Source organism: Onychostruthus taczanowskii, unplaced genomic scaffold (genome assembly GCF_017590055.1).
Source record: "Onychostruthus taczanowskii isolate IOZ18803 unplaced genomic scaffold, ASM1759005v1 scaffold100, whole genome shotgun sequence".
Lineage (NCBI taxonomy): Eukaryota > Metazoa > Chordata > Aves > Passeriformes > Passeridae > Onychostruthus > Onychostruthus taczanowskii.
In genome coordinates, this window is record NW_024496527.1 from 75,830 (window position 1) to 97,173 (window position 21,344).

The window sequence follows — 21,344 nt, forward strand, 5'->3', positions numbered from 1 at the left end:
AAAAAGCAATAAATTGATATTCTGATGCACACAGGCCTATTTCTAAATGAGCAGTCATTTCACATTCTGCCCCTGACCTTGCTGGTCCATCTGTGGTAACATAATCTTGGGTTTTAGTGTCCTCAGTGGGGGACTTTGGTTCACATCTGTGCCACTGTAGCTTCATATTTCTTTAATAATTAAAAATGGTTGCAGCAGAGATTAGAAAGACTAATTGTTGCATAGTAAATGCAGAGTTGTCACCTTCATTATACTGTTAAGTGCCTCTTTTTTTACTGATTTTCCCTGTACTTACTTGCAGGCTAATTGTAATTCTGTGAATTATTGATATATGTGTTGGCAGAAAATGCCTTTAGTGCAGAATAAATACCATTTGCATCCATCTTCCCAAGGTTTCTAAGGATTTAGTGCAAATATTGCATTATAAAAGTGGAGAAACTTCACTGTCCACCTTAGAATCATGGAATAGTTTATGTTGGAAGGGAAATTAGGGATAATCTCATTCCAATCCCTGCCATGGGCAGGGACTACTTCTACTAGAACAGCTTGCTCAGAGTCCTGACCTTGGAATGGCTTCATGGTTTGCCCTTATACACATATTTAAAAGGAGAATTAATGACTAAGCTCTTGAAATTTGGGACAAGTATTAACTTTTACCAGAGCTTTCATCCCTTTGGGTTGTTTTGCAGTGGAAATACCATTCTGTGTCACTCCTTTCAGCAGTAAAAGGCATCTGATTCAGGTGTGTTTGAAAACAAGATGGGAAGCAGGAAATTTTAAGCTGAGACTATGTCAGGACTGGTTTTGCATTTCCTGTTGAAGCTAATAGTGAAGGAGCTGCTTGGCTGGTTTAATTAATGGCTGGTTTAGTTAATTTGATTGCCCTTGAATGTATTCTCAGCTTTATAAAGTCACTGGTTAGTGGCTGTGCCTGAGCCTGAACTTCATCTTGAGCACAGTGACTTGTTAGAAATTGGGTTCAGCTTTTCAACAACAAGAGGGGTCCTGGGAGAGAGGCTCAGGCAAATCCACAGATCCTTTTTTTGTGCCATCCCTGAGACAGAGCCCTTCCCATCTGTTCCCACAGCCACAGCTCGTTCTGGCCTCTCATCTGTTGTTGTGACACTCCTCTGGCATCCACCAGTGATGCCATCAGGGAATGTGACAACTGTTGTCTCCTTGGGGGTCACCAGCTCTGCTGGCACTTTCTCCTGGGCCACGTGGAGCAAAAACTCCTCATCTCTGCTTTCCCAACCCTTCCCAATCCACCCTTGGCTCGGCAGCTCCTCCCCTGGCTTTCAAGGACCCTCTTCCCCTCCAGCTGGCTCGCACTCCTGCTGCCTGCTGGCTGAATTTCAAACGAGTTTGCACTTTTCTCCTGAAGTTCTCTTGACATTTGGGAAGAGCTGCTTGCAGGGCTCACTGTTCCTCAGCTCTCCTTCACACTCCTTCCCCACAAAGCCTGCAGAAGCAGTCCTGCTCTTCAGGCTGGAGAGGGTGCACAGGTCAGGTGTGCTGCACTCCCATTCCATAGGTACCTGGCTCTTGTTCTTATTTTTCTTCAAACTGTTCATGTGGGAAGGTTGTTTAGTGAGGATCCTGTGGAGACAGCGCAGAGAAAGGAGCAGCACTCAAGCTCTGTGTTACTGCTGTGCTCAGGTGTCAGCAGGGGTTTTCTGCTCCTTGTTTTCATGAAAAAAAAAATTCATTTCTTGGATACTGAGAGGAAAATGTCATTTTCTACGCTGGTAATTTTGGTGTGCATTGAAAACCCCCTTCAATCCCAACAATCTGCCCCTAAAACGGACCAGGGGATGGAGTTCTGGATCTCCTTGGTGTGTGTCCAGGGGGTGTTTGTCCACACACACATCCCAATTTCCTTCTGCTTTGCCAGGAACATGCTAGCCATGCTTATTTATGCTGGTGTCTTCAAGGCTGCTTTTCCTCAGAGGAGGGTGAACAGCTGTTTGGGATAGGCTGTTATTTTTTGATTTCTTGGAAGCTGTGTGCCAGGCAGGCACATAAATGGGAAAGCAAAGGGCATTTTTGGCCTCATCAAGACCAGCCTCCTGCTCCTTGGTCAGCACTCTGGTTTTTGGCTTTCCCCTGGAATTGCATGGCCCTCAAGCCAACTCCCCATAGATGTGCATTCCTTACTCTGCCTTTAATTTGGTTTCTGAAGGGCAGAGAGCTTCTAACCTCAGTTAATCTGAATATGAGCTGCTGCCTTCTGAGCAACTTGATCCTGCAGGTTTGAGTTTCCTGCAGGGAGGATTTACTGGCAAAACTTCAGCTGATAGGGAGAGATAATCTCAGAATGGTTTTGGTTGGAAGGGATCTTAAATCCCATCTCATTCCAAACCCCAAACCTTGGGCAGGGACAACTTCCACTGTCCCAGGCTGCTCCAAGCCCTGCCCAACCTGGCCTTGGGCACTTCCAGGGATCCAGGGACAGCCACAGCTTCTCTGGGCACCCTGTGCCAGGGCCTGCCCACTCTCCCAGCCAGGAATTCCTTCCCAATATCCCATCTATATTCCCCTCTATCAGTGGGAAGCCATTCTCACTCGTCCTTTCACTCCAGGCCCTTTCTTTGAAATATTTCAGTGTCCTCAGGCTGATGCTAAATGAGGACCAGCTGGGAGGATGGGATTTGATGCAGCTTTTCTGGAAGAAATAGGAATTGTTCTCTTTGTAACAGTGTTTGGTCTGCTCAGAAACAGACAGGAAAAGGTGCTGCATCTCCCTGCTCCCTCTGGAGAAGCTGGGGGTGATGGAGCAGAGCAGCTGACAGGGAAGAACATCAGCTCAATCCACTGCTGCCTCATTGATTCTTTTGGGAGGTATTTGAGCCTGTTTAGTCTGTTGGAGAAGCCTTAGGAGGTGGTGAAATGGGTTGGGCTGATGCCTCAGGGTTTAGCTTTTATGTTTTTCACATTCTGAGCTGCTTTAGTGTGTGGGGCTGGGCTTCACATCAGGGCATGGTGAGCTCTGTGCACAGAGCAGGGAGACAAAACAATTCCTGCTCCAGCTGGCCACCAAGGACAAATGATCCAAATCTCAGCCCAGGAGCACAAACCCCGTGGGCTGGAGAGAGAAAAACAAGCAGGATGGGAGTGCAGGGGCTGAGCTGGAATTGGACACTGAACTGCAATGTGCACATGGAGCAGAGCTGATCCCAGGGAGAGACCCCGGGAGCGCTCGTGCATTTTGGGGCCATTTGGGTTCATCTTGGGGGCAGCCCTGGCTGGGCTCTTGTGCTGCCCAAGGTGGATCCATGGAGGAGATCCTTGGAATCAATCCCTGCTTTATTCTTTAACTCCATCCAGCCTCTGCTCTAGGGCAGCCTGCACAATGCATCAGTTTCAGGTGACCCAGATGGAACCAAACCCACAATCCCTGGCTTAGGGATCTCAAGGAATCTCCAGGCTTTTTGTAAGGAAAGCCCTCTGGAGACCTGGGATGGAAAAACAGCTCCCACTGTCCCCAAAATGAGCTGGGAACTGGGAGGGTGGATGGAAGAGGGGAGCTGCAAAGACAGAGGAGTCTGGTCATGCTTCATTCCACTGTTTCCACCATTCCTGGGATTTTTTGGGTGATTCCTGCAGGAAGTTTGGGGCCAACAGGGAAAGCAGTGGGAAAAGGGCTGATTTCAGCAGGAATTCCTTGGATGGAGCTGCAGTGGAGCAGGAGAAGCTGTCAGCAAGCTCAGGATGAGGCACCCATTCCCTGTAACCCAACCATGAGGTGCAGACATGGAGCAGCCACTTGGGATGTCCTGGGTTTGGGAGGCTCAGGAGGGAGTGAGTTTGGTTTGTGGGGTATTTTTTTGGTTTTTGGGTTTTTTTTTTAATTTAACAGTGAACCTTTAATTAAGACTCCTTAGAGGGAGTAGAAAGACAAGCTGTGCATAAAAAGATCAGCTCTTAAAAAAATTACTGCAGTGATGCCATTTAGGAGAGAAAATTTGATAGGCAGTCATATTTTTCATGTTTAAGTCCAAAGAAAAAATGCACTGATTTTAGTGGTTTTAGAAGTATTTTCAGATGGATTTTTAGGATATATCAAGCTGTAACTACCAAAGATTTGAAAGCAGATCATGTTGCATTTACTGGACTAAAATTTTGTTCAAACTTTTCTTTCACAAGTTGAAATATTTTATGCTTTTTAGGACTAAGAAAGCAAATCAGGATTAAATCATAGACTGGCTTGGATTGGAAGGAACCTTAAACATCATCCCCCAGTGAATATTGCTTTAATTTCATATACTGTTTAACCAAGCAGGTTTTAAGGTGGGACTTTAATTGAATATTCATTTTCTTTTCGGTTCCTTTTATTTTTCTTCTTTTTTTTTTTCTTACTCTGCACCACAAAGGTTCAGTTTCTAATCTTAGGACTGGCACAGGACTGTTGGCAGGACACCAACGTGCATAAGTGCTCACTGCAGGTGGAGGGCTCCTGGTTTTGGCAGAGCAGCAAACCAGACCATTCCCAGTGCCTGGAAGTCTGGAGCCTTTCCCAGAGCAGACCTTCCCCTCCACAATACCTCAGGGATTTGGAGTTTAGGAATTACCAACATCAGATAATTTGGTTGGATTCAGTGCATCCAAAATTGCACGTGTGCACCTATTTGGAAATCCATTTTTTAGTTATGTCCATGTTTGTGCTGAACTTCCCAGTAACAGCAAGTTTTTAAGGAGGAGGAGGATTAAAAACAGGGCTGGACTCAGTTTCCAACCAGGGTTTTCCAAGAAATATTCTGTTTTATGATTGCAAGATCAGATCTTTACAATGGAAGTGCCATGATGCCAGAAGATTATTTACCTATTCCTGGCAGGAATCCCCAAACACTTTGATTTCAACTGATTCTTGCTATTTTTTTCTGTGTTTTAAACAAAACCTTGTTAAATGGAGAAAATACCAGCCAGCCACAGCTCATCCTGATTGACATTTCCAGCTCCAGCTCTCTGCCTGTTCATATGTGAAAATTTGTGTAGACCCAAATGGAAGAAGAGGCAGAATCACAGTCAAAAATACTGGAAAATGGGTGTTCTGATACTCCTTTCTGCAAGCTGCTGCAGGGCTCTGGTAATCATCTCAGTGCTTCAGGCAGAGGGTTTGTTGTGTGGATTCTCACTCACTAAAATGTGTATCAAACACTGGCACTTCTGGTGCCATTCATATCTATATTCTGTAATGACTCAGGCTCTTGAAAAATCATGCTGAAATTATATGTTCCATAGCTTTAATTTCCTCTTGCTAACAAGGGAATGATTTGCACTCTCTTGTTTGTGCTCCTCCCTGCCACAGCCTGGAAGCATTGCTCAGTTTCCATGCTGAGTTTCACAGGCAAAGCTGGTTTTTTGGGTTTGTTTTTGCTTGTTTTGGGATTGGGTTTTTTGGTTTTTTTTGTTTTGTTTTGTTTTTGTTGGCCAGCTCCCAAGTCTCATGGTTTCTAGTGTTTCTCTAAAATACTTTCTGGGAAGCTGTACCTTTTTATCCTACAGTGTAGGGTTTGGGGCAGATAAGCTTCTCAGAGACTCCATGAACATAGGACCAACATTTGTTTCTTTGTTTGTTGCTATAGTACTACAGGATTAGTCTGTGATATTTAAGAACCATGTTGCACTCTTGCTTTTCCCCAAAAATCCCTCCAGGAAACCTGTTACCAGAAAACTGGGTTTTTAAGCATTGTTTATTTCAAATGTCCCTTACCAAATCCTCTTACCTGAGATGAAGCTTTTTATTTTTTAGCAGCATCATTTCATTCTGATTCCTTGGGAATAATTTCCAGCAGGTGCAGGTGTAGGAAGGGAAGGGGGACAGGAAGCTGCCTCTCCTTTCAGCCAGGCAGAGGGGAGGAGAATGAAAGCCTTGATGAGTTCGAGCCTCTTTTACTGAGGCCCAAAAGCAATTTGAGGATATTTTCTCAGAACCCATCCAGGCTCTCACTGCAGTCTGAGCGCATCCATTTTAGTGGATTTCTCTCTTCCCAGTCCCCTGTGGCTCTCAGGGATAAAGGGAGAAGGGGGTATGAGCTGTTTAGTAGGGTGATGCCAAGGTAAAGGCAGAGATGTGAGTTTGATGCCTCAGGTTTTAGCTTTTATATTTTTCAGATTCTGAGCTGCTTTAGTGTGTGGGGCTGGGCTCCACATCAGGGCATGGTGAGCTCTGTGCACAGAGCAGGGAGACAAAACAATTCCTGCTCCAGCTGGGCACCAAGGACAAATGATCCAAATCTCAGCCCAGGAGCACAAACCCCGTGGGCTGCAGAGAGAAAAACAAGCAGGATGGGAGTGCAGGGGCTGAGCTGGAATTGGACACTGAACTGCAATGTGCACATGGAGCAGAGCTGATCCCAGGGAGAGACCCCGGGAGCGCTCGTGCATTTTGGGACCATTTGGGTTCATCTTGGGGGCAGCCCTGGCTGGGCTCTTGTGCTGCCCAAGGTGGATTCATGGGGGAGATCCTTTAAATAAATCCCTGCTTTGTTCTTTAGCTCTGTCTAGACTCTGTTCTAGGTCAGACTTCACAAGGCATCAAGTTGATTCCAGGTCATTTGTGGCTCAGGCTCCTTCCATCCTCCTTAAATTAAAAAAAAGAGCTGAACCTCTTGATACAAGAGGAATGCTCTTCTGCTCAGTGCTGCAGAAAATGGAGCAGAATCCAGCAAGGGAGATAAATTCCACTGTGCCAGCAGTCACTGGTGTGCCAGTGAAAACCAGGTGTTGCTCACCTCAGAGCCTTCTGTTCAGTACTTCAGGCACAGCTTGAAGTGTTTGAACTGTTGAAGTGTTTCATTTATTGAAGTGTTTATTTCAATTTGATGCCTTGGGCAGTGCAGTGCAGCAGTTTTAGGGTCACCACGTGTCCTGTGTGGTGGCTGCTGGTGGCTCTGGAGGGAGGGATGAGCCTCTGGAGCAGTGACCATCAGCCAGGCAATTGCTGCTGGCTATGGGATTAAACTCATCTTCGCAGCCTGATTTAACAGGAGCGGGTCAGTGTGGGATGGGAATGTTCCTGAACATCAACTGGAGCAGCAGGATGTGGGTACTAAACCCTCTGTCCTCACCCTTGACACAGCTGGTGAAGGGGCTGCAGCAGGAGCTGAACCGGCTCTACTCCCTCTTCTGCTCCCGGAACCCCGAGTTCGAGGAGAAGGGAGGGAAGGTCTCCATCGTGTCCCACTCCCTGGGCTGTGTCATCACCTACGACATCATGACTGGCTGGAATCCAGTCAGGCTCTATGAGCAGCTGCTGCAGAAGGAGGAGGAGGAGCTGGAGGAGAGTTGGATGAGCTACGAGGAGCGGCGTTTGCTCGAGGAACTTTACATAACCAAACAACGGTAATGTCCCACTCCCAGGGGTCAGAGGAGATAACCACAGCCCTGGAGAACACCCTCTGGGTGTTTCCAGAGCCCTCCAGGGCTGTTATCTTCGGTGGCTGGTGTTCTTCTGCTGGGCTGGGTGATAAATGCTAAACACAGCACCGGGAGCTCTGAATCCACACAGGCTCATGGAGCGGTTTGGGTTGGAAGGGACCTTCAAGGTCATCCAGCTCCAACCCCCTGCCATGAGCAGAGACACTTCCCACTATCCCAGGTTGCTCCCAAGTCTCATCCAACCTGGCCTTGGACGCTTCCAGGGCTGGGGATACTGTGGTGCTGTGAGACACCCATTAGAGAATCTAAAATTAGCAACCTCAGTCGTTCAAGTGGGAGATGACAAATCATGAATCACAGGCTTTTGGTTCCTTCCTGAAACCAGTCTGAGTATTGGTGGTACTTGGGAAGCATTAATTTAGCAGCAGCCCTGCTGTGGTTGGAATTAGGATGTGTCTCACTAGGGATGGGTGCAGGATGTCTCTGTCAGCTGCAGGGCTGGACTCAGTGCAGGATTTCTGAGAAAAGGGAAGTTTAGAAACCTAATGAAGTGTTGCAGTGATAGGATGACCCTTCAGGCATGTCACAAACATATAATCAGGGAGAAATGGCCACTTTCACACTCATGCTCCAGCTCCTTAGGCATGCCCTGAAGTGCTTCCACAGAAATCCCAAGTATCATTTATTGATGCTGGCACTTCTGCACAGGATGAGTGGCTGTCCCTTCAGTGAGCAATTCAGTGTGAAATGCTGGAAAATAGACTGCTGACATCCTGTAACCTCTGGAATTCACTGGGACTGGGAACAGTTTTACCCATCCATATGTGTGCTTTACATTGTAGCTGCTTTTTTAAATTCAGGCCAGCTAGAAAAGCAGGTGAACAACCTTTTTTTCATGGGAGTTGAAAGGGTGGGACACCATCCTCCAGAAATTCCACTTTCATACAGAACTCCAGCATGCCCAGACCATTTCCTGTGGCTTTGTTTTTGTTTGGGGGGTTTAGAACAAAATAAAGCAGGTGATTTGGCTGCAAAATCACCAAGGAAACGGGAGGTGAGTCAGCTACTCCTGAGGAAGGAGGGTGGGCAGATGCTTGGGGTGGTGAACAGGGAATTGTCATGTGTTGATTGATTCCTTCTGTGGCCAGAGAAACAGGATTTGACAGACATTGATTCTTAATCAGTTGAGCTGCTCCAGGAAATACTGACACCATCCCTCTCTCTTCCCAGCAAACAAAACTGTTGGACCCCACAGGAATGCCTGTTTGGATCAGAGAGGTTAAAGCTGCATTTTTTATTGGATCTCAGAAAGATCTCTATTTTCTAGGTTGAGAGAGATAGAAGAGAGGTTATATGAGTTAAAGGCATCCACCATATCAAAACCACCTGTCTTAAAATTTAAGGTATGTATGTTCAAGAGGTTTCTACTGAATTTTTTCTGCTTGCTGTAAAAATACACCTGCAGTGTGAGTCATTCTGCTTACTTTTATTTTTTCCCATGTCCCTAGACATGATTTTGGCAGAATAATTTGGATATTGGATGAAGTGTATGTACACATATATGTAAAAATGTTGCTGTATTCATAGTTTATTGTTATTTATTGCAATTCTGTATTTGTAATACTTTTTGAGCAACCTGGTCTGGTAGTGGGAGGTGTCCCTGCCCATGGCAAGGGGTTGGAATGAGCTGAGCTTTAAAAGGTTCCTTCCAACCCCAAACCATTCTGGGATTCTGTTATATGTGTTTATAATGACATTAAATGTAAACATAAATGTAAATATATTGATTTTATATATATATATATAAAATAAATACCTTTACTACATAAACCTAGTTCTTATACACACACACAATTCTGTGGGAAGGCAAAATCCATTTGGCAGTTGACATCAATCACATATTTTAAACAGTTTCACTTCTACTCCATTGAATAATCCATCTTCCTTGGGGACTCCTTCTAACATGTCACATCTCTGAGCAAATCTGATTGAATTTCCTCCAGGAGAGGATTTTCCTTCCAAATTATTCTGCTCTGACAGTTAGCACACTTTCAATCTCATGAAGCAGATTGCTTGCTAATCAGCTTTACAAATTGCTAGAATTCCTTATCTTTGGGAAAAGGCATTTTCCAGCTCCTGGGTGGGATGTGCAACACTTTCGAGTTGCTCAACTCCATCCTGAAGTATTAAACCATAAAAATGTGACATGATAGATGAGAATAAAATGGATTATTGTTTTTTAACTTGCCATTTTTCTTTCCTTATGAGTTCAGAAGGTCTCCTGGAAGCCAAGGTCAATGTTGAGCCTTAAAAAAAGAGGAAACCAGCCATAATTCATGTTGTCACAGCCTTCTCCTTTTCATCACTGCTTGAAAGCATGTGCCAGGCTATTATCTCTCCCATCGAGGAAGCTGGAGTCAGGCTGGTCCTCCCCCAGCTCTGAGAAGGTTTTTCTTCACTCAGTTGGTTTTAAACTGAAAGGTTTTTGGACAGTTGCTTTTTAGATGGAGAGGAGGAAAAAAAGGGGGAAGAAATGTTAGATAGAGAGGATTTTATCTACCTGAATTAATGAGATGGATCTGTAATCTTCAGGCAGCATTTCCACTGCAGTTCATCCTTTTTCTTGCCCTTGCTGACAGGGAGATGTTTTGTTTCTAGTGAAGCTTCACACTGGTGACTCCCATGGCTTGACACAGAGCTCCAGAGGGAGAAGCTTTCCATGGAAAGGATGGCAAGGGAGGATTTCAGCAGAGTGGCTGGAATAGGATTGCTCATCAGTTCAGCTCACTGAGGGTGATTGGTTTGTTGAAGGAGAACAGCCTTGTTCAGAAACCAGCCACCCATCCCTTGGCTCTTCATGGCAGCTCTGCCATGGACTGAAAAAAATCAGGGTTCCCAGGATGGGACAGAGTCACTGGTGCCACGTGAAGGAGAGTTGTGCTTGATGTTGAGCAAGCACAAAGTTGTTTTTGGCAAGATAAATGCAAGAAGAAATAGAGCAGTTTGCTTGGTTCATGCTTAATATTGGAGAAAATGAAATTATTGACTCCACAGGGAGGAAAAACCCCACAAAACATAAACATATGGGGTGTGTTGTACTCTAATAAAATATTGGACAAGCCACCAGAGTGGGAACATGAGGGGAGGGATCTTTTGTTTCTCTTCCTCTGCTTCTCCTCAGACGGGATAATGGAATTACCTGCTGGACCAACAGGAGCAGTGGGAGTTAAAAGCAGAGCCAGCACCCCCTTGTAAATTTAAGATTTAGAATCACAGCCTTCTCCCCACCAGCCTTGGAAGAGGAGCTGGAGTTAAAGGGTGAGGGGCTGAAGAACATGGGGAATGGTGTGACACCACCCCCTTCATGCCTCTGGTGTATGAAAACAGGAAATTCTTTAAAATTTCAGTCATGGTAGGGAAGAGGAGAGCAGGATGTCCCTCAGTTGCTCCTTAGGGCTGACATGGAAATCCATTTAAATCTGGCCTTGCAATGTCCTGGCCCAAAAGACTTCAGGGATCCTCAGCACTTCTCACTCAGCCAAGGCTGCAGAAACTCCTCTGGAGGAAGGTCCAGCCTGAACCTCGTGTTCTTTGTGCCCAGCACAGAAGGGCTCTGCTGCCTCACTTCTGTTGACTCATTCAGCTTTTTTTTTTCCTTCACTTAATTATGAAAATGCTGCAGTGCTAACTTGAATGGATGGCTGCTTGGCTCAGCTTCTGCTTAAAATACAAATAAATTCATTAAGTCTTCTGTTTATGAATCATAACCAGGAGAGGAGTTCTCTCAAAGGTCATTTCATAAACACATCTCCTGTGTTGTTAACATTTACAGGAAAATGCCCCACTCCTGATTGCAGGAGAAGCACCAAAATTAATAAATATTTTCCAGAAAGATTTTGATCTTCTTTTCCCAGTAGGTTTTATAATGCAGCAGCCTCATCTTCAGCCACCTTGGAACAGCACTGGCACTCTAATGGCTGTAGATTAAAGCATTTGGGGTTAAGAATCATAGAATTAAGGTTGGAAAAGACCTGTGTACCACTAAACCATGTCCCCAAGTGCCACATCCATATTAAATCCCTCCAGGGGTGGGGACTGCAGCGCTGTTTATCAATAGAAATGATGGGACAGCAGTGGGACAAAAGCCACACACTTTGTAACCACTGAAACCAGTTAACCTTTTGAGGGTTCTCCCAGTCTCTTCAGAGTGTCCTCTGCTGAGTGCAAGCTGGCAGGCACTGTCTGATTCCTCCCTGAAGCAGAAAAACCATAATTGTGCCTTTCAGGTGCTTGATACAGGAATATCAGATGGACAAGGTTAGAGGTTACTTACTCAAATTAAAGGATTGCGCTGGGAATGTCTCTTTCTGTTGTGTTTGAAGATGAAAAAGCTTTTTGTCCAAGCTGCCAAAACACAAGAAATGTGTAAAACTTGGGCTGAGGAAGGGAAAGGAGCTTTGCACCAAGTGACATTTTTAATGACAGAGCAGTGCTGTGCTGCAGGGGAGATGGAATAACCATGCTGAAGATCTAGTTTTTACTTTTTCCATCAAGTTGGGACTTCTTTTGGAAGGAAGAGGGGTGGTACCAGTGCCAAGACAGAGGAGGAGGAATGTTTTGTGCAGCACTGGAATCCAAGAGATGAAAGGGACCATTATTCCTATGCCCTCTTTCCATGTGCTGACATACAGGGAAGGCACATGGCATTCCAAGGATCCTCCACGTGCATTTAGCAAGACTTCAGCAATTTCTCTTGCTGGCTGAGCATCTGATGATGGTAAAATTAACTCTTCAAGTAAGAAAATAACGGTTGAAAGGCAATTTTGACTTGGGTAAATATCCTTTACCACTGAGTTTTCCATTTGATGGTTTTAGGAGGAGATGCCTGAGGGCTGGTAGTGAGGGGTCAGCATTGAATCCTGACGTCAGGTTGGTTATATTGACCCCAAAATGCAGGTTCAGTGACTTCTCAGATGTGGCAGCTCAGATTTACTCGGTGTTGGAGGCAGGACTTGAGAGGGAGGTCACAGCAGCTTTGGGTGACATTAGTGCGTCCCAGTGGGCTGTGCCTGCTCCTGGGACATGGTGGCATGGAGACAAGCACCATTCTGTTCACTCTCCAAATCATGGAGAACTTGGTTAGGATAAGAACGAGGAGGGCTGGCTGGTTTGGGAAGCTCCAGGAGAAATCAGACTCATTTCACAGAATCACTGGGCTGGAAGAAACCTTCAAGATCATCGAGTCCAACCCAGCCCCAACAGCTCAACCCAACCCTGGCACCCAGTGCCACATCCAGGCTTTGTTTTTCTTTAGTGTCCCCCAAACTCTTCTTGCTCCATCCTTTCCAGTGCTGGTGGACCTCTCTGAGTTCAAATATCCAACTTGATTTTTGGTTTTAGCACCCCAATGAGCAGCCAAGGGCAGTTTAAGCCTCATTTATTGATGTTATGAAAAGCTGGACCAACCAAGACTTTGAATCCCTCCATTGAAACCAAGAAATGGAGAGAGAAATCAAATCCAGTGTTAGGAAACATCATTTCCATCCTTATTAACATGGATGAAATCTCTCCCCAGGTTGAGAATTTCTTCTGTATGGGATCCCCCCTGGCTGTGTTCCTGGCCTTGCGTGGGATCCGTCCCGGCACCAGCGGCAGCCAGGACCACATCCTGCCCAGAACCATTTGTAACCGCCTGTTAAACATTTTCCATCCAACAGATCCAGTGGTGAGTCTTTAATTGCAGTCTCAAGCTTTTTACCTTGCCTGGTTTTAAGCTCTGGGATGATGTGGGATCTTCAAAGTGTGTGAGTCAACACGAGTGTGTTCCAGCAGAGGATTATTTGTTCATGGTTATTATACAATGGCTTGGGGTTTGGAACTGTAGAATTAGATTTCCTACAAATAATTGCTGTAAATAACATATATTTTGCTTCTCTTTTCATAGTAATAAGCATAAGATTTGGGATTATTCTGATTTTTTTTTTTAAAGAAATAATCCTTTTTCAGACAAGGATTTTGTGTTTAACTTCCTGGCTTCCATTAAAACATCTGTCCAAAGATATTTTTGCTGTTAAAAAAGGCTTCACAAACAGTTTACAAGATAATACAGAAAAGCAAAGGCTGATTTTTTTTTTTTTTCCCCAAAGGATCCTACAAGTAAAAGTTTGTTGATAGTATTTGGAGAGGATTATTGGTGTAGCTTTGCCTTTTCCTTATTCCACAGCAGCCAGTGTTGGCTGTTACCAGATCACTTACTGGACCTTTGATCTGCATCCCCTTGGTAACTTCTCTGATGCAAATTGGATCTGGAATTTCATCTACAACAGCAATTTGGGGATACTTTCCTATTTAAAGTAGGTCACATTCAGCTCCAGCTACTCCAGAATTTTCCTGGATTATCAGGGACAATTGGCTCCACTCTGCAAATAGTAACTTCACTTAGTTTTAAAATAAAGAAATGCAGGATGCTTTTCTGCATCTAAGTGGACAAAGATAAATAAATAATCAATAGGAAAATATTTTTTGAATAAACATAACTCATGGTTTGCACAAGGATCAACAAAGAGCCATCAAACAAAATGTTTACATAGCCAGTTCCTGTTTATTGTGTTAGAATCAGCTTAACTTTACATGAAGTTTGTTCTCTCAGTGAAACCATCTGGTAGTAACCTGTGTGTTGGTAACATGTGGTACAAGTGTTGTAATGCAGATGTTGCAGAGATGTGCAAAAGTGAGCTCACAAGCAACTGTGCAGCTGATAAATCTTCCAGGCTGTGAAACTGTGGAAGGAAGGAAATTGATGAATCTGACTCCATGTTCTCAGAAGGCTAATTTATTATTTTATGATACTATATTATATTAAAGAATGCTATACTAAACTATACTAAAGAATGGAGAAAGGATACAGACAGAAGGCTACAAAGATAATAATGAAAACTGGTGACTCCTTCCAGAGTCCCCACACAGCTTTTCCCTGATTGGTCATTAAGTCAAAACAATTCACATGAAACCAATCAAACGTGCACATGTTGCTAAACAATGTCCAAACCACATTCCAAAGCAGCACAACACAGGAGGAGCAAATCAGATAATTATTGTTTTCATTTTTCTCTGAGGCTTCTCAGGAGAGAAATCCCGGCAAAGGGATTTTTCCAGAAAATATGGCAGTGACAGTGAAACTAAAAGTGAATTAAATTACACTGTGATTTAACACCTCTGTGTCACCTCCTAGGCATTGCTTAGGACAGATATTCTGGATTTGAGGTTGGAGGGAGCTCTGGATGGGGAGGAAAACTGATTTTTTTCTTCCCCAGTCTGGGCCTCCCAGCACTGATCTTTCCTCCGAATTCCCTTTTCAGGCCTACAGATTAGAACCCTTAATCCTGAAACACTACAGCAACATCTCACCTGTGCAGATCCACTGGTACAACACGGCCAACCCCCTCCCTTACGAGCACATGAAGCCAAGTTTCCTGAACCCCAGCAAAGAAGCTACCTCAGCCCCGGAGCCCGAGAGCGCCTCGGCGGCGCCCAGCCCCACCACGTCCCCGGTCATGGTGCGGCGCCACTACGGCGAGTCCATCACCAACATTGGCAAAGCCAGCATCCTGGGTAATGCCCCCCGTGTCCCTGGGCAGCACTTTGGGTGCTTGGTGGTTCTTTTTCTGTCTCTGGTGAGGGATTGGAGGGGCTTGGCGCGGTGTTTCGTGTCCAGGATTGGGTGTTTGTTGTTGCTTGTCTGTGGTGGAAGTGGTGAGTTCTGCAGCATTCTGCTGACAAGCTGTGAAATGGCTCACTAGCTTTCTGTATAAGGTATTTTAAGGCTAAACTATCCAATTAGGAAATGACACCTAAATTATTTTCGCTTCTAACCCAATAAATAATCACTCAAAGTCCGCAATGTGGACTTTTTATCCAATTACACAAAACCACCCAAACCCATGGAGAGGAAGGGGAAGAGGAAGGACCAACCTCCACCCTAAAACCTCCATCTTGCTCCATATATATTACTATTCTAAAACCCCAAACTCTAAGTTTTCCACCGTGTGATATCACACACTTCTATTCAAACTCCACACCCACAATCCCAGTTCTGTCATTCCATTTTGGAAGCTTCTCCACAGCCTCAGGTCAATGCAGTGTTCTTTTGGGGGTCAGAGCCTGTCAGCACAGAAACTCTGAAATTCTCAGCATCCAGAACTCCAACAGGTCATGTCCCAACCCTCTGTCCCTGGGTTGGGATGGGGGATCCTTGGGGAGCTTTGCTGCTCCCTGGGGTTGGGATGCAGCTCTGCAGATGGGATGGGAGCTGGGGGCGTTCACCTGGAGAAGAGGGTCCAGGGAGACCTTGGAGCTCCTTCCAGTGCCTCGAGTGGCTCCAGGAGAGCTGGAGAGGGACTGGCAACAAGGGATAGAGGGACAGGACACAGGGAATGGCTCCCACTGCCAGAGGGCAGGGATGGATGGGATAGTGGGAAGGAATTCTCTGTGAGGATGGGGAAGTCCTGAGTTTTTCCAGAGAAGGTGTGGCTTCCCTGGATCCCTGGCAGTGCCCAAGGCCAGGTTGGACAGGGCTTGGAGCAGCCTGGGATGGTGGAAGGTGTCCCTGCCCATGGCAGGGAATTGAAACTGGATGAGCTTTGAGATCCCTTCCAACCCAAATCATTCCCTGGTTCTATTCCTGTCCCTTGCACAAAATCAAGAGTGTGGCTGAGTTTGGAAGTGACCTCTGGAGATCTACTCCAACCCCCAAAATCCCTGCTGGCAGAGGATGGTTTCAGTGGGTTCTGTAGATGTCTAGCTTGGTTTAATCCCAGCTGACATTTACTTAGAAATAAAAACCAGTTTACATGCATTAGAGTCAAAGCTTGGGGGAGATGATTTAGTTTGTGCTATTGCTGCCTTATTTTTGTCTGTCCTATTGAAGTAACATCCCACTGATTTAACAATTTCCACTCTGCTTCATGGGAAAAAAAATAAATTAAAGCTTGTCTTCTGATTCCATTTTCTGGTATTGGCCAACAGCAGAAAAATCACACCATGTAACCCATTACAGTTCCCTTTAACTCATGGTTCTACAATAGGAAATTCAGGCTGATTTAATATAAAGTCTGTTCCTTTCTGGCTTTCTGAGTCAAAATAAGCCCTGGTTTAAGTGAGCTTAAATTCCCTTCACTGGAGCTTATACTTGATCGTGCACTTGCAGTTTTTGTTGACTCAAGGCTTTTCTTTAGCTCTCTGTGTGGGATTTGGGAGAAGCCTCGTGCCAGGAGTCTTCCCAATCAAATAAGAATATAAAAGCAGTTTTTCCTCAAGTAGAAATATGTGGTGTTTCAGAGCAGAGTGGCTTTTTTGGGGGTTGCTGTAGTAACTTTAATGTCTTGTCCATGAGGTGGCAGCAGAGTCGGGATAAAACAGGACAAAACTACTCTTAACTTTTATATCCCTGGGCAACCCAAATAGTCCTTTTAAAAGATGATGTAACATTTTTAAAGGTCTGTTAGGGCAGTAGACCTAAGAGATTAATAAGAGAAATAATAAGAATATAAGAAATAATAAGAATATAGTAATAAGAGAAATAATAAGAGAAATGTCTTAAATGTGCTGTTGGGATTTTTAAGTGCAAAAGGCCACCAACACTGTTAGAAAGCATTTTTGTCTTAGTTTTAGAATTTATGAAAGAGGAATCACAACACATCCTTCAAAGTACCAGATTTCTCTCTGCAGATGTATTTCATGCAGCTTTTTCCCCCCCTAAATACAGCTTCCAAATGACAGATTCTGCTTGTACACGAGACGAGTTTGGGGATAAACAGAGCCCACTGCAGTCAGGTGTTCCCACCCTAGGAAAGCACCAGGAGTGTTTCCCATCCCTCAGCTCTAATTAACGGCTGCTGCAGGGACTTTAATTTGCAGTGATTTTAGTTTGCAGTTTGATTGATGCATCCTGGGTTGTTTTTTCCCTGCGTGCTGGATGCAGGAGCTGCGAGCATCGGGAAGGGCCTCGGTGGGATGCTCTTCTCCAGGTTTGGCCGGTCCAGTGCCACCCCCCAGACCATGGAGACAGGGAAAGATGGACCTGAGGGGGATGAGAAGAAGGCCACCACTGTTGGGACCCCACCTCTGCCACACAGCAGCTCGGGATTCCTCGAACCCACAGGTGAGTGATGCCCACCCTGTGGATCCAGGGAAATGAGTGGGGTGGGGGGCTGGAAATGCCATAACTGCACATGGCAGGGTTTGCTGTTGTGGGTTTGCCATAAATTAATAAATGTTGAATATCCAGGCCAGCTTGGACAGGGCTTGGAGCAGCCTGGGACAGTGGAAGGTCATGGCAGGGGTGGAATGAGATGATTTTTAGGGCTCCTTCCAGTCCAAACCATTCTGGGATTCTGTGAATCTGTTCCTGGGTTGGATTGGAAGATACCTTAAAGCCCATCCCATCCCACCCCTGCCATGGCAGGGACACTTTCCACTGTCCCAGGCTGCTCCAAGCCCTGTCCAGCCAGGCCTTGGACACTTCCAGGGATCCAGGAGCAGCCACAGCTGCTCTAGGCACCCTGTGCCAGGGCCTGCCCACCCTCCCAGCCAGGAATTTCTCCCCAGTATCTAATCCAACCCTGCCCTCTGACAGTTTAAACCCTTTTTTTTCCACCTAAAGTCCAATTCCCCCATATATTTCCCATTCTGGAGCAATCTGGCTTTTAGGACACGTATGACTGGAAACAGAAGCTGCCCTTGTCCTGATCTGAACTGCTCAGGACAGAAAGTGCAGTTTTAGCAGCTGGGTTTTTTGAAAAGCATAGGTACTTCCTCTCAGGAAATTCATCCTTGGATTTATTTCTGAGCTCCCCCTTGGCACTGCTGCAGGACACAAGGGTTTTTTTGAATTGAGGGAGTCACAAGTGTCCTGTGACAGCATTCACATGATGGATTGCTGTCTGTTCATACAAATTGCAACAGATAACCTGTCTGAGTCAGTGTTTGAGGGCAGGAAACTTTGGGTTAGACGTGAGGCAAGCAGCACAGGGAACATCACAGAGCTGCTGAGGGGGTCCTTTCGGGGCTGCTGGCACACTGAGAGCTTCCTGCATGGATCCCACATCCCTCCCTGCTGGAAACCCATGCCTGCTCCATAGAAGGAGAGCGTGGAGCAGAGGCTGGCGGGGCTGGGAGCTGAATGATGCAATCCCCACCGAAGGCTGAGCTCTCAGAGGGCTGTGCTGGGGTTTGGCTCCCGCCCAAGCTCCCGTAACGGCCTCTCGCAGTGCCCTTCCTGCACAGCACAGCCACTGGGGTTTTTTTGGATCAACTCTCCTTCTTGGAAATGACTCTGCTTGTCTGCTGGTGTTCCAAGGCTCTGGCTGCCTGTCCTTGCTGCAAAGTGGGGTGATGCTCCTGGGGAAGCAGGGAGATCGGGGCCGTGTGTGCCGGCGCTGGGGCGATGCTCCCCGTCCGTGCTCCTCCAGCCAGGAATTCAAATTCCTTCAAACTGCCTTTGATAAACGGCTGCATTTTAGACTCAGTCTGGGGCTTTGGCTTTTGTAGCTCAGCAGGCTTTTAGGTTTTTTGTCTTTTTTTTATTTTATTGCTCCTGGTGGAGGTTTTCTGACGGCTGAAGCGCCTTAGCAATAGGTTAACGTTGGCCCAGTTAAAATGCAGTGGTAATTGCTGTGAATGTGGCATTAATCAAAGCAGCCATTGGAATAGGAGGGTATCTGCTGAAATATTCTTGGAATAATCAGGATATTAAAAGGGCAGAGCTGTGGAGGGATGACTTTGCAGGAAGGGCTTGTAGTATTGGGTGTAGACTCCTTGTATAGATACTAAAAATGCAAGAAATCCATTTATTTCCAAAAGCGTCCTAGTGGGGCCTCAGCATTTGCTGGCTTTTTCTCTGTAGTTATCATAACAAGTATAAATAAATATATTTATAGATTTACTATAAGGAAAACAGCTGCTTGAAAAAAAACTGTCCAAGTTGAGAATCACAAAATCATTCAGAAATGACCTCTAAGAGCAGGTTTAATTGCCTTTTTTCTGCCTTTTTTTTTTTTTCACTTAGCACCACTCTTAAGTTTGTGCTAAATGCAGGAGGTGCATTGAAATGTATTTCTATATTATTAAATCTCGATTTAATTGAGTGCCCTGTGCAGTGTAAACACAGAGAGATCACATGTGTTGTCTGTCCAGCATCAGAACCCGAAACACTCTGGGCTTTTTGCAGCTCTGACATCCCTCTCGTTGCTTTCCTTGTTCATTTCCCAGTGGAACTGGAGCACAGGATCGACTTTGAGCTCAGGGAAGGTCTCGTGGAGAGCAGATACTGGTCTGCAGTCACATCCCACACTGCTTACTGGTCATCTCTGGATATTGCCCTTTTCCTCCTCACCTTCATGTACAAGCAAGACCAAGAAGAGACTGACAAATCCAACTTGGACACCATCTGAATCTTGGACTGGGGACAGGAGAGGAAACTTTAAAAACCAATGGCACAAAGCAGGTGTTTGACTGCAGAGCTGCAGGACCTGTGGCATGGAGGTTTCAGGTTTAAGTGCATGTTTGGGGGGTTTTCCTATTTCTAAAGAGGAGAAGTTATTTGTATTTTAAAGCACTTTATAGTTTTCAGTGTTTTGCAGTGCTGAATTAGACCTGAAAGGATTCCAAATTCCTGTCAACGTGGACTGTACAAAGAGCCAAGACAGCATTGTAGCATCCCATGAGCAGTTGTGCTTGGGTGACATCCTTGTTAATGACCATAATTGCTGTTTAGTTCATTAAAATATTTAAAAAAAAATTTAGTGGGTTAAAAAAAAAAAAAAAAACAACAACAACAAAAAAAAAAAAACCAACAACAAACCAAACCTAAATTGATTTCCATTAACAAAAAAGAAAAAAAAAAATTCATGTTCAGTACAAACCTAAACCTGCCATGTGCTGGTGTTTTATGTACCTGTGAATAACAAGCAGTGGTGTCATTTTTCCAGGACTTTATTCAGCTCCACATCCAATTATCCCCACATTGGAAGCCCATTCTGACTGCAGGCTTCTGAGGTCCTATCCTATGTGACACGTTTAGAAACTAATGCTGAACAGAAAAAAAGAAAAAAGAAAAGCATGAGGCAAATATTTGAAATACTGTAATTATAATTTATTATTCTCTCTAATCGTTTCATTTTATTCCAGTGTATAAAACATTACTTTTTTACTGATTTCTTTTGACATAATTTAAGAACCACATTTATTTTCTACAGTGTTAAGACTTTTTCTCAGAAAATACATATCTTTGTACTACTATTCAAATGAATATATGGACACTGTGGCACACTTTAAGTATTTTTTCATTAAAAATAAATATTTGTGGTTTCACACAAATGACATCAGTCACTTTCTTCTCAGAGGTAAGTGCCTTTGCTTTTTCAGGTTCCAAGTGTTTCTCAGGCACATGAGATTGGTTTGCAGAGGACCCAGCTGTCCTTTGTTTACCATAATTAAATCCATACATGTGTGTGTTTGTATAAAAACACATGGATGTGTGTGTTTATGTGCAGGGAAAGAGGCACCATCAAATAAACTTGGTGAGGCCTGAGAATACCAACATTTAGATTAGGTTTGTATCTGAAACTAATTCAGAAGTCAAGAGGGAAGTGTTGGGATGAAAGGGAATATTCTCCAAATAAAACACCAGAGGGTCACGGCTGGGATTTCAGAGCAACGTGGAAGGCTCTGGAGCAGGAGTGTTGGATATTTGCCCTCAGAGCTGCCTCTGCCTGAGCTGTTTGTGATCTGGATGGGAGCTGCAGAGCCTAAACTTCAGTTAAAATAGCAAAATACTGTAAAATAGCAAAAAACCCGGCCTGTGGTGTGGGTGAATTGTTGTGTGAACAGATGTGGCAGCGTCAGCCCAGAACAGTGGCTGGGGCTGTGCAAACCCCAGAGTTCCCTGCCTGGGGGGAGAGGGTGGC

At 45.0% G+C, this 21,344-nt stretch overlaps 1 protein-coding gene across 1 annotated transcript in view; it reads left to right on the forward strand.

Moving 5' to 3' along the window:
* Window positions 1-20,237, forward strand: part of DDHD1 (DDHD domain containing 1) — a 62,403-nt gene extending 42,166 nt beyond the window's left edge. The window contains exons 7-12 of the mRNA XM_041410263.1: window positions 7,082-7,344; window positions 8,708-8,783; window positions 12,956-13,105; window positions 14,739-14,991; window positions 17,360-17,539; window positions 19,648-20,237. Of these exons, the coding sequence (XP_041266197.1) occupies window positions 7,082-7,344; window positions 8,708-8,783; window positions 12,956-13,105; window positions 14,739-14,991; window positions 17,360-17,539; window positions 19,648-19,829 (1,104 nt within the window). The 3' untranslated portion in view covers window positions 19,830-20,237. The remainder of the gene's footprint in view (window positions 1-7,081; window positions 7,345-8,707; window positions 8,784-12,955; window positions 13,106-14,738; window positions 14,992-17,359; window positions 17,540-19,647) is intronic.
* Window positions 20,238-21,344: the final 1,107 nt, after the last annotated feature.